Source organism: Vulpes vulpes, chromosome 2 (genome assembly GCF_048418805.1).
Source record: "Vulpes vulpes isolate BD-2025 chromosome 2, VulVul3, whole genome shotgun sequence".
Classification (NCBI taxonomy): domain Eukaryota; kingdom Metazoa; phylum Chordata; class Mammalia; order Carnivora; family Canidae; genus Vulpes; species Vulpes vulpes.
In genome coordinates this window covers 79,632,934-79,648,808 of record NC_132781.1, presented here as the reverse complement: position 1 = coordinate 79,648,808, position 15,875 = coordinate 79,632,934, and the positions used below count along the sequence as shown (strand labels likewise).

At 43.9% G+C, this 15,875-nt stretch overlaps 1 protein-coding gene across 1 annotated transcript in view; it reads left to right on the top strand.

Moving 5' to 3' along the window:
- CWH43 (cell wall biogenesis 43 C-terminal homolog) overlaps nt 1-15,875 on the top strand; it is a 60,599-nt gene that overhangs the window by 27,120 nt on the left and 17,604 nt on the right. Inside the window, exons 9-12 of the mRNA XM_072749030.1 lie at nt 77-156; nt 7,631-7,736; nt 8,807-8,942; nt 11,242-11,391. Coding sequence (XP_072605131.1) covers nt 77-156; nt 7,631-7,736; nt 8,807-8,942; nt 11,242-11,391 — 472 coding nt within the window. The remainder of the gene's footprint in view (nt 1-76; nt 157-7,630; nt 7,737-8,806; nt 8,943-11,241; nt 11,392-15,875) is intronic.

Genomic DNA, 15,875 nt, shown 5'->3' with positions numbered 1-15,875 from the left:
TTACCAAAACTGGTCCCCCCCCCCCATTTTTGAAAAGCCAGTTTCTTTTAAATAATTGTTTCTTCTTTCTGTTTAGTTTTGTGGCTACTTGTTGGTGTGGGACTATTAGGATTAGGACTACGACATAAAGCCTATGAGAATAAATTGGGCAAAGGGGTAAGTAATGAAAAACTTTGATACAGAATTTTATATGGTATGTATGCATATGCACATATTTATACACTTTATCATTATGCTTGCACTGTAGATCTGCATGTCATGACTTCAGGGCCCTGTAAACCATTTCTTGAACCCCCTAGGTCATAGGCTGATAAAAGAATTATTTCATGAAGTTGGGTTCTTGAGACAGGATAGATCCATTTGTTAAAGGCAAGCTGCTCATAATTTTGTTGTATGAAGTTATATATTCCATTCCATGATTTAATATATCTAAACTATGAAATAAAGAACTTCTTATAATGGTTTTTTTTGTACTGTTTGGCAGATATTGCTGAAGGCAACAATATGAGAATCTGATTTAAAAATAATCTTGTAGATAATTCTTGAATTTGAAGATTATGGGTAGCTTCTGTACTGATGGGTCATGGAGGTTTTCCCGTCTCCCTCATCCCTCTTGTTGTCTATAGTTTTAAATATTTCATTGTTCCTTTCTCTTCTAGATAGGCAGGCAGAAGAAAGAGTAAGTTGCTGTGTTGTGCTTTTTCTCTGCTCTGGTGAAGTTTGATGTGCTCCATAATGCAGTTAGAGTTACAGTTTTGGCTAAAGCAGAATTTGATGGTTAACTTTGAATTTTAGTGTTCTATATTACTAGGCAGATCTTTTCATATAAATAAAAAGCTATACAAAGTATGGAAACCATGCTTCTCTTACCTTCATAACTCCAACACCTCACAAAGTGATATTCAGAACTCCGTAGCTGTTTCTTTTGTTTGTTTGCTTGTTTGTTTGTTTGGTGACTCTTTCTTAATAAGTAAATAATTCATTACATGGTCTCTTTCTTTTGTCCTTTGTTAGTTGTTATTATTGCAACATAATGCCAGTCAGAAAAAGATACCTAATGTCAGCCAGGAACTCTTTACAAAAGGAGACATTTCAGTTGGATTTAATACCTGTTCTTCTTATTCATTTGTAGAAGCTTATTCATTTGTAGTAAGCTAAACACTTACTGAGTATCTCTGTGTGCCTGGTCCCAGGGGTACAGAAGTAAGCAAGTTGGACTGATGCCCTGATGGAGTTTACATTTTGATAGGGGAGAAAGATGGTATTCAGAGGAACAAATAAAGATGATCACTTTAGATCAGGCTTCTCAGAAGCAGATAGGATTATAGAGTAGAGAGTAACGATGGGGTCTGGGTGGTTAGAGAAGGTTGCTCTGTGGAGGTGACGATACTTGAGTCAAGACTTGAAAGCTAACATGAAGCCAGTTATTCACAGAGGTAGGGGTGAGGGATTCAGGCAGAGGGCATGCTTGTACAGGGCTGAGGGGAAATAAGTATGGTGTGTTTGAGGCCCACCAGCGTGGTCGGTGTGGCTGAAACTTGGTGAGTAAGGGGAAGAGTGGTAGATGGTGAGGATGGAGAGGCTGTCAGTGTCCATCGAAAGATGAATGGATAAAGAAGTTGTGGTCTACGTATACAATGGAATATTCCTCAGCCATTAGAAACGACAAATACCCACCATTTGCTTCGATGTGGATGGAACTGGAGGGTGTTATGCTGAGTGAAATAAGGCAATCGGTGAAGGTCAAACATTATATGTTCTCATTCATTTGGGGAATATAAAAAATAGTGAAAGGGAATAAAGGGGAAAGGAGAAAAAATGAGTGGGAAATATCAGAAAGGGAGACAGAACATGAGAGACTCCTAACTCTGGGAAACGAACAAGGGGTGGTAGAAAGGGAAGTGGGCGGGGGGTGGGGGTGACTGGGTGACAGGCACTGAGGGGGGCACTTGATGGGATGAGCACTGGGTGTTATGCTAAATGTTGGCAAATTGAACTCCAATAAAAATTACAAAAAAAAAAAAAAAAAAGGATGGAGAGGCTGGGGAGGGTCCCGTCATAGAGGGCCTCACAGAGCACAATGAGGCACCCTGATTTTATTTTTCTTCCAGTGGAAGCCACTGGAGTATTTTGAGCAGGAGCATGAAGAAACATGACATCTATATCTATCTATTCATCTACCTATCGATGATATAGATATATATATAGAAGTAGGAGATATATAAATATATATATATGTAGGAATAGGGAGTATGGAGAAGTAGGGAGATAAGTTATATATATAAAAACTTGGCTGCTCTGCGAGGAATGGATCGTAAAGTAGGAAGATATGTTACAAGGCTTTTTCAGTTGTCCAGGAGAGAGACCATGGAAGTTTGGAGAGGTGCAGTGGGTAGTGGAGTTGGAGAGAAGTGAACAGACTTAGAATATATAGTTGACCCTTGAACAATGTGAAGTTGAACTGCGCCAATCCGCTTACATGCAGACTTTATTCAGTACGTATGTTGGAAGATTTTCTGGAAATTCGCGACAATTTGAAAAAACTTGCAGGCAAACCACATAGCCTAGAAATAGTGAAAAAACTCAGCAAAAGGTATGTTATGAATGCATAAAATATATGTAGATACTAGTTTATTTTGTCATTTGCTACCTTAAAAGTATACACAAATTTATCATAATTAGTTAAAATGTGTCAGAACTTGCACACACAAAGGCAGACCTTACATGGCAACATTTGTAGGGGAGAGAAATGTAAACAAACCTAAAGATGCAGGTATTAAGTCATAACTGCATAAAACTAAACCGTAGTACATAATGTACTGCTGTAATCATTTCGTAGTCCCCTCCTGTTGCTGTGGCAGTGAGCTCAAGCGTTGTATCAGTTTAAGATCCTGTGTGATGCTAATCTCCTACTGAGCAGTTCCTCCCTCTAGTAAATTTTTTATTACAGTAAAAAGTGGTCTCTTGGGACACCTGGGTGGCTCAGGTTAAGTGTTCAAGTCTTGATTTCAGCTCAGGTCATGATCTCGGAATCATGGGATAGAGCCTTGCGTCAGGCTCAGCGAGGAGTCTGCTTGTCCGCCCCCCACCCCCCACTTGCACGCTCTCTCTCAAATAAGTAAATAAGTAAAATCTTTTTGATAGTAAACAATACCTAGACCTTGAGTGACGCCATGGGACCCATACAAACTGCCACTAGTGATGCTAGAAGTGCTCCCAAGAAGCAGAGTAAAGTCATAAGAAAAAGTTGAATTGCCTGATACGCTACACACTGGGGTCTGCAGCTGCAGTCACTAGCATCTTGAGATAAATGAATCCAGTGTAAGGACCACTGTAAACCAAGAAAAGGGAATTCGTGACGCTGTCGCTGGAGCCACACCAGCAGGTGCGAAAAACCTTGCCCTTTGTGCAAAATGCCTTTTTATCTCATAGTGAAAATGCAATTTTTGTGTGGGTGCAGGATTGCTCTCAGCAAGGCATAACCTCTAGGCTAATGTGACTTGAGAAGAAGCAAAATCATTATATAACAACTTAAAGCCAAAGGAAGGTGAAGGATCTAAAGCTAGAGAATTTAATTTTGGAAAAGTTTGGCATGGGGGACCCCTGGGTGGCTCAGTGGTTTAGCACCTACCTTTGGCCCAGGGTGTGATTCTGGAGTCCTGGGATCGAGTCCCACGTCGGGTTCCCTGCATGGAGCCTGCTTCTCCCTCTGCCTGTGTCTCTGCCTCTCTCTCTCTGTGTGTCTCTCATGAATAAACAAATAAAATCTTAAAAAAAAAAAAAAAAAGCAAAGTTTGGCTTAAGAAATGTCAAGGTAACAGGAGAAGTAGTGTCTGCCCACCCAGAGCCACCAAGAGTTCCCAGACACTCTTAAGGAAATCACTGAGGAGAAAAGACATCTGCCTTAACAGGTTTTTAGTGCAGGTGAAAGTGTCCTATTTTTTTTCGGGGCGGGGGGGTAAGGCCACAAAGGACATCTATTAGTATGGCACCAGGATTTAAGACTGGAAGGGATGCACTAACTCCACTGTTTTGTGCAAATCCAGCTGCGCTTATGATGGGGACTTTTTATCTATAAAGCTGCTAACCCTAAGCCTTGAAGGGAAAGGATAAGCACCAGCTACCAGTCTTTTGATTGCACAACAAGGAGGCCTGGGCAATGAGAACCCTTTTTTCTGGAATGGTTCCACTGATACTTTGTCCCTGAAGTCAGAAAGTACCTTGCTGGTAAGGACGGCCCTTTATAGTTCTTTTGATAGGAGATGATACCCCCTGGCCACCCAGGACCCCATGAGTTCAACAACAAAGGCATCCAAGTGGTCTTCTTACCCCGACACACGTCTCTGATTCAGCCTCTACATCAGGGATTATATGGCCCTTTAAGTCCCATTACACACAGACAGCACTCTGTGAAAGGATTGTCAATGCTCTGGCGGAGAACCCCGACAGATATGACCTCATGAAAGTCTGGAAGGATTATACCACTGAAGATGCCATTGTTTAGCAAAAGCCGTGAAAGCCATCTAGCTCAAGACAATAAATTCCTGCTGGAGTAAACTGTGTCCAGATGTTGCACATGACTTCACAGGATTTATGACAGAGCTGATCAAGGGAATCATGAAAGGGATTGTGGATAATGGGAAAAAGGTGGAGGCTGAAGGGTTTTGAGGTGCAGATCTTGGAGGGATTTAAGAGCAAACAGACACCACACCAGAGGAATGAACAGAAGACAACCTGATGGAGACGAGTGTTTCTGCACCAGTGCCAGACATCGGGGAAGATCTAGAAGGAGCAACACCAGAAAACAAACTGACACTAGATAATCTGGAAGAAAAGGCCTAATTATTCAAGACTGCTTCTCCCTTCTTTTATGCCATGGACCCTTCTATGATGAAGGCAGTGGTGGAAGCAAATGGCGGAAGAAGGATTAGTACCATCTAGAAACATTTTCAGAGACATGAAAAAGCAAGACAGACAAAAATCACAATGTTTTTCCAGAAAGTTATGCTAAATGGCTCTGCCTCTCGTGCCTCCCCTTCCTTCTCCTTCACCGCTTCCACCTTCCCTGAGACAGCAAGATCACCCCTTCTTTTCCTCCTCCTCCTCGGCCTAGTTGACCTGAAGACAATGAGGATGAAGGCCTTTATGATGATCCGCTTCCACTTCATGGATTGCGAATAATCACCATGCCATACGCTAAATAAATTTATCTGTTGTGTATGTGTGTGTGTGTGTCTTTGTGTGAACGTCTAATACCTATCCGGCGAGAACTGTGTGAGACCTTTGTGTCATCATCGGCACCGTCACCTGGGTATTCATCACATAGAACACGGTGTACAAGGCTCATATGGAAGGGCACAGCCTATCCTTATGTAGGCATAAGGTGAGTGTATCTTAATATAAAATTAATAACGTCTTCGTTTTCCTACTGTGAATTATAATACAGTACAGTGGGCCAGCCCCCACCCCCATAATTGGAAAACCCGTGTGTCGGTCTATTATTACAGGGAAATGTTTTTAAAAAATGTAATAGAGTTTGCAATACTGCCTTATAACTATGATGGTAATACTGGGTGCCATAAAATTTTTATAACAATTCATTCATTAGTGTATAGGCTCGGCTACCGTGAAGCAATCGTATCGATTACACGAGGTTACCATTAAACAAACTTATTGATATTGCTGCTGCTTCATTATCAATGCACGAATTGTCATAGCTGCGAGTAAATATGAAGTGCTTTTTCACATTATCTTTTCATTTTTGATGTCTACTGCTAGTAGTACCTTAACATCTACAGTGTTTTGTTACGTATAAAACAATGTCATTACACGTCCTGACCCACAGTTCATCTTGTAAACAGATGATGTAAATTTATAGTATCAATAGCTCTAGTATAGCACTGTGAATGTGTTTTCTGTTCCTTATGATTTTTTTTAGATTGTATTTATTTATTTGTCAGAGAGAGAGAGAGAGAGGGCGAGCAAAAGCAGGGGGAGAGGCAGGCAGAGGGAGAAGCAGACTCTCTGCTGAGCCGGGAGCCCAATGCGGGACTCGATCCCACGATCTGGGATCGTGACCTGAGCCAAAAGTAGAGACTTAACCAAAGGAGCCACCCAGGGATCCCCGTTGTGATGTTCTTAATGACATTTCTTTTGTCTAGGGTACTTTTTTGTAAGAATACAGTACATCATACATATGTGTGTTAATTGCCTGTTGTGTTATTGGTAAGGCTTCCAGTCAGCAGGAGGCTGTTAGTAGTTAAGGTTTCAGGGAATCGGAAGTTACACGTGGATTTTTCAACTGTGCAGGGAGGCCCCTAACTCCCCTGTTGTTCCAGAGTCAATGGTATTCTGAAAGTAGAGCTGATAGGATCTGCTGATGGATTAGATGTTGCTGGATGCGGAGAAGGAAGGAATCAAGAATGACTTTTATGCCTTTGGCTTGAGCAACCGGATGGAAGGTGGTGGCATTTACGGACAAGGAAAGAACAGGAGAATAACAGGTTTTGAAGCGGAGAAATCCAGAGTTGACTATTGCTATGGAATTATGTGAAAGGGGATAGCTTGATGGATGTAATCATGCCTCTTGAAATCCCTGTTGGTGGTTCCATTCCCTTTCTATGACAGTCACTAAACTGAATGACCTTTCCTGCGTAAGGATGGGAAGCCCAGCTTATTGGGCCGGGTAGCACAGGGAGCTGTTTACGTGTGGTGGCCTTCTGTTGCAAAGAGATTGCTACTTACCTTTCTCTCAACCTGAACTTGTATGGTCCACTTTGAGTTGTTTTTCTGGTTGTGAAGATGGATTTCTTCTAATGTAGCCAAACTCTTTCTCGGGATCCCTGTTATAGATCAGTTAGGTATGCATTTATTGAGATGGACGTTTAGGGTTGGGCCCTGATTCTCTGACTGAGCCCATGGCCCCAAAAGATAAACTCTCAAAGGGGGCGGTGCCCTTGAGCATCGGCCTTGCCAGTACAGTAGCGGAGCAACAGCATGTATGACTCAGAGTCAGCAGACTGCTTAGTAGCTATGACGAAGGACTCTGTGCATCCCCCTGTGATCTCATTCCTCTCCTGTGCATGGGGAACCTCTCCATCCAGAATATGATGCTTATCATTTTCATGCATTTCTTTATCTTGTTACTACCTACAATATAGCCCCAGACTATATTATTTTTGACTTTACCTAAATGACATCTGACATATATATTTTGCAACTGACTTTTTTTTTTTACTTAAAATCACCTTTATAAATTAATCTGTATGGAGATTATGAAGGCCTAACTTACTTATTAGGGCTGTGTAGTATTCTGTTTTATGTATGTCACACCATTTATTTATACCTTTTCCTATTTTTCCTATTGAAACAACAGCCAGGTTGCTTCTGATTTTTTATAAGCAGTGCTGCTTACAGACACTCACTTTCCAAATAGTCCTCCTAACTTGCAAGCTTTGGCTAGAAGTTCACAGAAGATTTATTATGACAGTATCACCTAGCAAACAGCTCCTTATTTTCATGAATTAAATGTGGGCAGATTCACTAAGAAAATTCTTTTGCTGAAATATGAATTTTGGTAAACTGCCATTGTTCACAGTCATCTTAAATTACCATTAAAACCACTCCTCAGGCACCAGCCACAGAGGTCTCTGCCGCCATCTGGCCTTTTAGGTTTGGTTATGACAATGAAGGATGGTCCAGTCTAGAAAGATCGGCTCAATTACTCAATCAAACAGGTAAGCCTTTTACTGGAATTAGTTCCAGGCTTTGAGAGACTACTATTAATGTTTTTATTTTGAACAAGATCATAAGTCATAGGAGGAGGGTTTGCTGGGTCGTAAACTAATCTCTTAAAAAGGCTTTACTCTGTTAGGCAGCTGCAGAAGGATTACGTTTCTATAACCACATCTGTCTTTGAGAGCAATTAATTCAGTCGATTCTGAACAAAGCCTCATACTGAGTATCTGCAGGGAATTCTTGTCATGCCTTTGCTCTTCGAGATCCTCCTGCTGGTGGCTTCTATTGCTTGGGGACCCGCTGTTGGAGACCAGAAAGCAGCCACATTAAAAGGCAGAGTGGGTCAGAGTGATGCTCTTTTGTGAAGCAGATTGCTTTCAAGAGCCTAAGGGCCAGTATTTAAGTTTCTGTGCCCTGGGGCGCTCGTCTTCTTACGTAGCATCCTTTAAAAGATGTGGGTATTTGGTTCTTCACTCAACTACGTGGAGCGTGGAGCAAGACACGCAAACGTGTTATCCCTAACGATAAGCATGTCTCCTGAGAAACTGCTGGGGGTCTCTCGATTCTAATGCCACAAACCAATTTCCATGGTCCTCCGTCCTGATTCCGAGGCCTCCTAGGCACATCTGGCCGGGGTCTGTAGAAACCAGGAAACTCACTTCTGTGCCAGCACCACGGAGGTGTTTTCCCAGCAATAAAATGCTGTTGCACACCACTCTATTATTCCTGCACAGCAGTTGGGTATTTGACAAAGGGATTGTGCTTATTTGAAGTTTTGGGAAAGATTTCAAAAGCATTTGAAAATTTAGAAGTTACGATTTTATCCTTTCCTACATTTCCTCTGGGTGTCCCGTGTTTTAAGTCCGCTTGACATGGGTGGGGGTGGGAACTCCTTCTGTAGCGCAGGTTTGATCCACTTCACTTGAGTGACTCATTAGAAACGACTTTGGGGTTTTGTTTTGTTTTGTTTTGATTTATGAGGAAAGGCAAAGGGTTTAAGAATAAAGTTTTGCTACTTGTTTTTGCACAGCTGTGGCTCATCCCTATGTGCATTTCTGTTCCTGAATAGGTGCAGATTTCATAACGATTTTGGAGAGTGATGCTTCTAAGCCTTATATCGGGAACAATGACTTGACCATGTGGCTAGGGGAGAAGTTGGGTTTCTATACGGACTTTGGCCCAAGCACGAGGGATCACACCTGGGGGTAAGTGAACCTTGGGAACAAGGCCCTGAAGACCAGGCATCCTGGGCTCCGTCCAGTAGAGAGTTGATGTTGTCATACCAGAGCCCTCTGAGTACACCCCCGGGGTGCTTCCTGGGGGGGACGGGCAGGTGCAGAAGATATGCATATTCCGTGATTGTTTGAAAGGTGTCCCTGTTGCTGGATACTTTCAGTTCTTCAGGATTATAAACCGTTCAGTGTAGGAGCCGAGGTTACAGCACAAAGTGTGCCTCGCCTGATGCTGCCTGCCTGGGGCTCACCTCCTAATGTGAAGAAACAGAAAATAAACACGGATGCATGGAAATACGGAAGAGTTTGAGATCATGATAAGCACTACATGGAAAAGGAAAGCGACTGGGGAGGAGGGGCAGGGGGACAGTCAGGAAGGTCTCTGTGAGAAGACCCTGCCATGAGGACCCAGGATCCAGCCTTGGGAAGAGGGGGGACCCGCCCGTGTAAAGACTCAAGGGATCAGGTTTGTTGGGCCTGAAGAGGGGCGCTGAGGGGGAGCTGGTGAGAAATGAGGTAGAGGGTGGGTCCCTAATCTTAGAGAGCCACCTAGTCCACGCCCGAGAACTGAGGACTTCAGTTCTGATGGGAAACCACTGGCTGGTTTTTAGGTAGGAGCCATCTGATCTGATTTACATTTTATTTTATTATTATTTTTTAAAAGAGTATTTATTTATTTATTCATGAGAGAGACAGAGAGAGAGAGGCAGAGACACAGGCAGAGGGAGAAGCAGGCTCCACGCAGGGAGCCTGATGTGGGGCTCGATCAGGGGTCTCCAGGATCACACCCTGGGCTGAAGGTGGCGCTAAACCGCTGAGCCACCAGGGCTGCCCTATTATTATTAATTTTATTTTTATTTATTTATTTTTTAAAGATTTATTTATTTATTTATTTATTTATGATAGACATAGAGAGAGAGAGGCAGAGACACAGGCAGAGGGAGAAGCAGGCTCCCTGCAGGAAGCCCAACGCGGGACTCAATCCAGGGTCTCCGGGACCGTGCCCTGGGCCAAAGGCAGGTGCTAAACCGCTGAGCCACCCAGGGATCCCCCCTATTATTATTAATTTTAAAGATTTTATTTGTTTATTCATGAGACACACACACACACACACACACACGCACACAGAGGCCGAGACACAGGCAGAGGGAGAAGCAGGCTCCCTGTCGGGGAGCCCCATGCGGGACTCGATCCCGGGAATCCAGGTTCATAACTTGAACCAAAAGCAGATGCTCAGCCACTGAGCCACCCAGGTGCCCCCCGATTTACATTTTTAAAAGACCATTCGGGCTGTTCCTGGAACAGCGTGTGGGGGGCAAGAGTGGGAGCGAGCGGGAAGACAGGTGATGAGATGGATGCGCTGGCACAGGTGAGAGGTGACAGTGGAGCCGGGGACGTGGACAGAAGGGGGCCGACTCAGGAACTCCTTAGGAGCAGAGCTGATGGGACTTACTGAGGCTTTAGGTGTCGGGGCCGCGAAGGCACAAGGGCAGCATCTACCTTTTTCACCTGAACACCTGGTAGAGATGATGCCCCTTAATGGGAAGGGAACCACCAGGCAGGGGAGCCCGATTGGGCCAACTTGAGAAGCCTCTGGAGAGTCAGGTGAGGCCCGGGAGGAGTGCGGGCAGCCCGGAGGGCCAGGCGAGGTGTGGATGCTGGATGCGTGTGTAGGTCGCGGTGGCCTCACAGTAGAGACGCTCCCGCCGGGGGGAGGCCCCCCGCGGCCCAGGAGCAGCACAGGCTCGGGCCTGAGCTCGGCTCATCCTTTCCGAATATGTAGCTCTCGACTCGGTGGGGGGGGGGGGGGGGGCGGATAGGACACGGTGTGTGTATCCTACTGGGCAGGTGGCAATTTCTGATCCTGTAAATTGTTACTCCGAGCTCTTGCTGGCAAGATCGAACATTCCTAAATGGGTTGATCAAGATTAGAATGGTTTACACAAACACGTTGCCAGAGTAACAATGCGAGGAAAATGGATTTCGTGCTATTACCAATTCTACCCTTTTTGTGTCTCCAGAGCATTTATTGAAACAGAGTTGATGGCGTTGTGCTTAGCGACACAGAGAGACACGCCAAATAGCAGATTTGTCGCCCTGTCGAGCTGATGCACGTTAGTGCCGCTCGCTCGGTGCCCCTCGGTGGTTTGCCTGCATGGCAACACATCGGGTGTTTTGTGTTGTTTTGTTTTTAACACATGTGCTTAGTCCTGTCTCCATGGTATAAAAGGGACCGACCCTGATGCACGTGTTTCTTTTCGTTCCAATGCAGGATTATGGTTTTGTCACGATACCCGATTGTGAAGTCAGAGCATCACCTTCTCCCGTCACCAGAGGGCGAGATCGCACCAGCCATAACACTGACTGTTAGCATCGCGGACAAACTGCTGGATTTTGTGGTGACACACTTTGGGAATCATGAGTGGGTTTCTTTCATCTTTCTAATAGTACACGAAGCCAAGAAATATCACTAATATATTACTTGGATTTCCATGCATTGACCTTTCTTTTTTTCTCCCAAAGTATTTTTCCTTATGTAGCTGGGTTTTTGGTGTGTGTGTGTGTGTGTTTTAAGATTTTATTTATTGGAGAGAGAGAGAGAGAGAGAGAGAAAGAGAGAGAGAGAACAAGCAGAGGTGAGGGGCAGAGGCAGAGGGAGAAGCAGACTCCCCACTGAGCAGGGAGCTGGACTTGATCCCAGGACCCCAGGATCATGACTTGAGCTGAAGGTAGATGCTTAACCGCCCCAGTCGCCCCAGTTGTGTAGCTGGTTTTAAAAATAAGGCATAGAAACCTTTGAGATGCAGGAGGCCCTTAGAGGATGATACAGGCCAACAACGATGGCCGTGTTAGCCAGCAGTGGCCAAGCAGGTGCTGTGCTAAGTGCATTACTGTACAGAGTTAGTACCATTATAGCCCCATTTTTCAGATAAAGATTCTAGACTGAGGGAGGTTAGATGGCTTTCCCAGCAGCGTCATGCAGCAAGGCATTGGGCAGACCCAACACAGAGCCAGCTCACACTTGGGACCGCATGCTAAGCCAGACTACAGAAAAATGAGATATCCTTCTCCTACAGGATTATTACCGTTGGGATTTGAGGGGACTAACTGATACTCCCTTTGCCCTCATGTCTTCACAGTCCACTGATGGTTAAGCAGGGGAATCTGGCAGGGAGATCAAAATATCTCTTAATTCTGATAAACCTATGTGGGTGATATGGCTTAAGTGTGTCCACATGGACCTGCATTTAATACATCCGCCAACCATGCAAACTGTTGTATGCATGAACACATCCACCAGCAACACATGAAACTCCCCCAGAGCAGCAGACCTACCAGCAGGGGCAAGGTCTGCGCTGTCAAACTGCCCCCTTGGTAGAGGGAAAATGCCAGAAGCCCCCTGTGTGCAAACTGGCAGGTTCCAAGGAGAAGAGAGAGGCAAGGTTTGAGACGAGCATGCCCAGTTAATTCTGCCAAACTCAACTAGTTAGGAAAGTCCGCCCAAAAAGCAAAAGGCGAGAGAGACCAGACATAGTTTCTTTCTTTCTTTCTTTCTTTCTTTCTTTCTTTCTTTCTTTCTTTCTTTCTTTCTTTCTTTCTTTCAGATTTTATTTATTTGTTCATGAGAGACTCAGAGAGAGAGGCAGAGACACAGGCAGAGGGAGAAGCAGGCTCCATGCGGGGAACCTGACGCGGGACTCGATCCTGGGACTCCAGGATCACAACCTGAGCCAAAGACAGATGCTCAACCACTGAGCCACCCAGGCATCCCCAGATGTGGTTTTCTTTTCTTTTCTTTTCTTTTCTTTTCTTTTCTTTTCTTTTCTTTTCTTTCTTTTCAGACGTGGTTTTCTAAGCAAGTTGTCCTTAGACATGAGGAATAAGGAATGAGCTTTATCCCCAAAGGACATTTACAACCAGGGACTTCATACTGAATAAATCATGAATGATGCCAACCGTAGATCATAAAAGATAAAGTCACGTAATTTATACTCTGCCATAGTAGACATTCTGTGACAATTGAAAACACTAACCTAAAAAAAAAGAAAAAAAGAAAACACTAACCTAAGTGCTATAAAACAGGGCATAGACGTCCTGTCCATGTTAATGCCAAGAGGCCACAGAGCTTTAAAGTTACATACAGGGCGGTGGAACCCCACCACTATACTGTTACGTTTCACCGAAACAAAGCGAATGTGTCTGCTACCCTGATTTTCCCATTGTCTCACAGCATTACGCGGATCGGTGAAGGCATACTTGAATATTTTCTGAACTAAGTCAGAGCTTAGTAACATAAACCATCCAAATGTAATTACGTGAACCATTCGCTCACCGCACCCTTGCTAGTTTCCCTAGAAATGAAAAGGGTGTTTATTAATTTTTTTTTAAGATTTTATTTATTTATTCATGAGAGACACACAGAGAAAGAGACAGACACACAGGCAGAGGGAGGAGAAGCAGGCTCCCTGCAAGGAGCCTGATGTGGGACTCGATCCCGGGAATCTGGAATCACAGCCAAAGGCAGATGCTCAACCGCTGAGCCCCCAGGTGCCCCGAGCAGTGTGTTTAGAGGACAGGTGATACTGAAGGGCCATATCTCTTTCAAAAGCTGTTTAGAGAAATGCCTCTGTTTCTCTCAGTAATTTTCATGTAGCAATGACAGACATTCACAACCCATTCCACTGACCTTACATTGCATTGGGTTTGGCTTTTTAAAAAATAGGCATTTTTATGTGTGAAGTTGCAAGGTCTTAACCTAAGAAACAGCTCAATATACCCCTTCCTGTTTTTCCTTTGCTTCCCTGCCCCCGCCTCTTCAACTCCTTCCAACCTCCAAAATGTAAAGAATAGACTTAAAAGAGACTAAAGATAGCCCTCAGAATGTGCTTGGAAAAGAGGAGGGGAAGGATTACCTTTTCTAACTTTCTATGAACCACATTTTTAAGTCTCTGTAATCAACACCACGCCTTTCAGGTGTTCTCACTCATTCACTTGGTTTAATAATACACGCACACACCTATGCATGCCCGCGTGCATACACGCCTGCATACGTACGTACTTGCGGTGACCACAGTAGTAACAGTGCTAGCTGACACTCACTGGGGAGATGTAGCTAGCAGTGTAGCTGAGTGGTTAAGAGCGTGGCATTCCAGAACCTGGAATCAGACAAGCTGATCTCAGTCTTAGGTGAAGGTATATCCTTCCCTGGGTTGCCTTCGGCTTCTGTTTTCTCACTTGTAAATCAGGAGCAATAATCCTATTTCTTCTTCTTCTTTTTTTTTTAATAATCCTATTTCATATGGGTTCATTGTGAGAATTAAGTGGGATATTATCATCTCGTGCAAGGTGCACGAATACAGTAAGTGCTCATTTAATCCTGCTCGTGATTATAAAACCAAATCAGATAACCCTAAACGTAAGGTCTGTTGGGCAGCTTAAAAGAGAATTCATTCAGCAAACACAGATCACACCTGTGCCGTGTCCCAGGCGCAGAGCGAGGTGCAGTCTTTCCCCTTCGAGCCACAGCTCTGGAGAGGCCCCGTCCGTGGACCCTGTGGCCTTCCAGCAGGTGACATGAAGAAGTTCGGCGTTTGAATAATTTGCGAAGCCACCGTTAACGGGCTTCCATTTGCCTTTGTGTTCTACAGTGTCAGATAAAAAATTCCCACCGTGAATAAATATTTAGAGATTTCATTTTCTAGTGATTATGGCATACAAATACGAAGTCACATTAGGAGTGAATTATGGAATGCTTATGCATGTTATTAGCTGATTCAACAAGATTTTTTAAATTACCGACTACACAAATATCTCTTTACAACCAATAAATAGGAAATAGCAGCATTCCTTAGAAGCATTTAGGTATACACCGTAACTAAAATTAATGTTATTTTCTATAATTAACTGAGCCACCAGTTAATCACCACTTTTTTTCCCCCTGTAACATCATAAATATACAAAGAAGAGAGAGTGCAGAACCTGTACTGTGTAGTTATAATTTTGGCTCTGCAGTAAGATCATCTCAGTGAGTTCCAGTCCTCTTGTTTCTGAATTGGATAAAATTTTTTCCAGCCCACATGATAGGGTTATTGGGCCGATCAAATACTAACAGATAAAGAAAATATAAAATGTGTTCTCTCTCTGGTGTGCCTTCCCCCTACCCCCTCCCTCTTTCTTCTCCTTATACTCAAACATATACTATTTTTTTCATTTAAAAAAAATATTTATTTGGGACACCTGGGGGTACAGCGGTTGAATGTCTGCCTTCTGCTCAGGGCGTGATCCTGGGGTCTGGGGATAGAGTCCTGCATGGGGTTCCCTGCGTGGAGCCTGCTTCTCCCTCTGCTTGTGTCTCTGCCTCTCTCTCTCTCTGTCTCTCATGAATAAATAAGTAACATCTTTTAAAAAAATTATTTAAGTAATCTCTATACTAACATGGCTCAAACTCATGACCCGGAGATCAAGAGCCGCATGCTCCTTCAACTGAGCCCGCTGGGCACCCCTATTACATTATTTATTTTTATTATTATCACTGGATGAAATTTATCACCTGAGAAAATGTGAAGCCAAATTCATAGATTATTTTCCAATAATATATCGCTAAAATACATTTGCATAAAAGCACTATCTCTATGTACAGTGACCTTGCAGTTCTCTTGGCCAGATTTGAATCTCAGTCATGTGTATCAGAAGGAACACAATTCACTGCAGACCTACTTAAGAGACTACTGACCAAGATGTTGGAAGGGTCAACAGGCAAGCAATACTAGTCGGGAAGAGTGGCCACCAGGCAGAAAGAATGCAGCTCTGGGGAAGAAGTACCCAAACTTCTCTCCCCCCCCCCCTTTTTATCTCTTGCTGGTGCCTCCAATTGGCCAAACGTAACTGGAAATCAGCAGAAAAGGG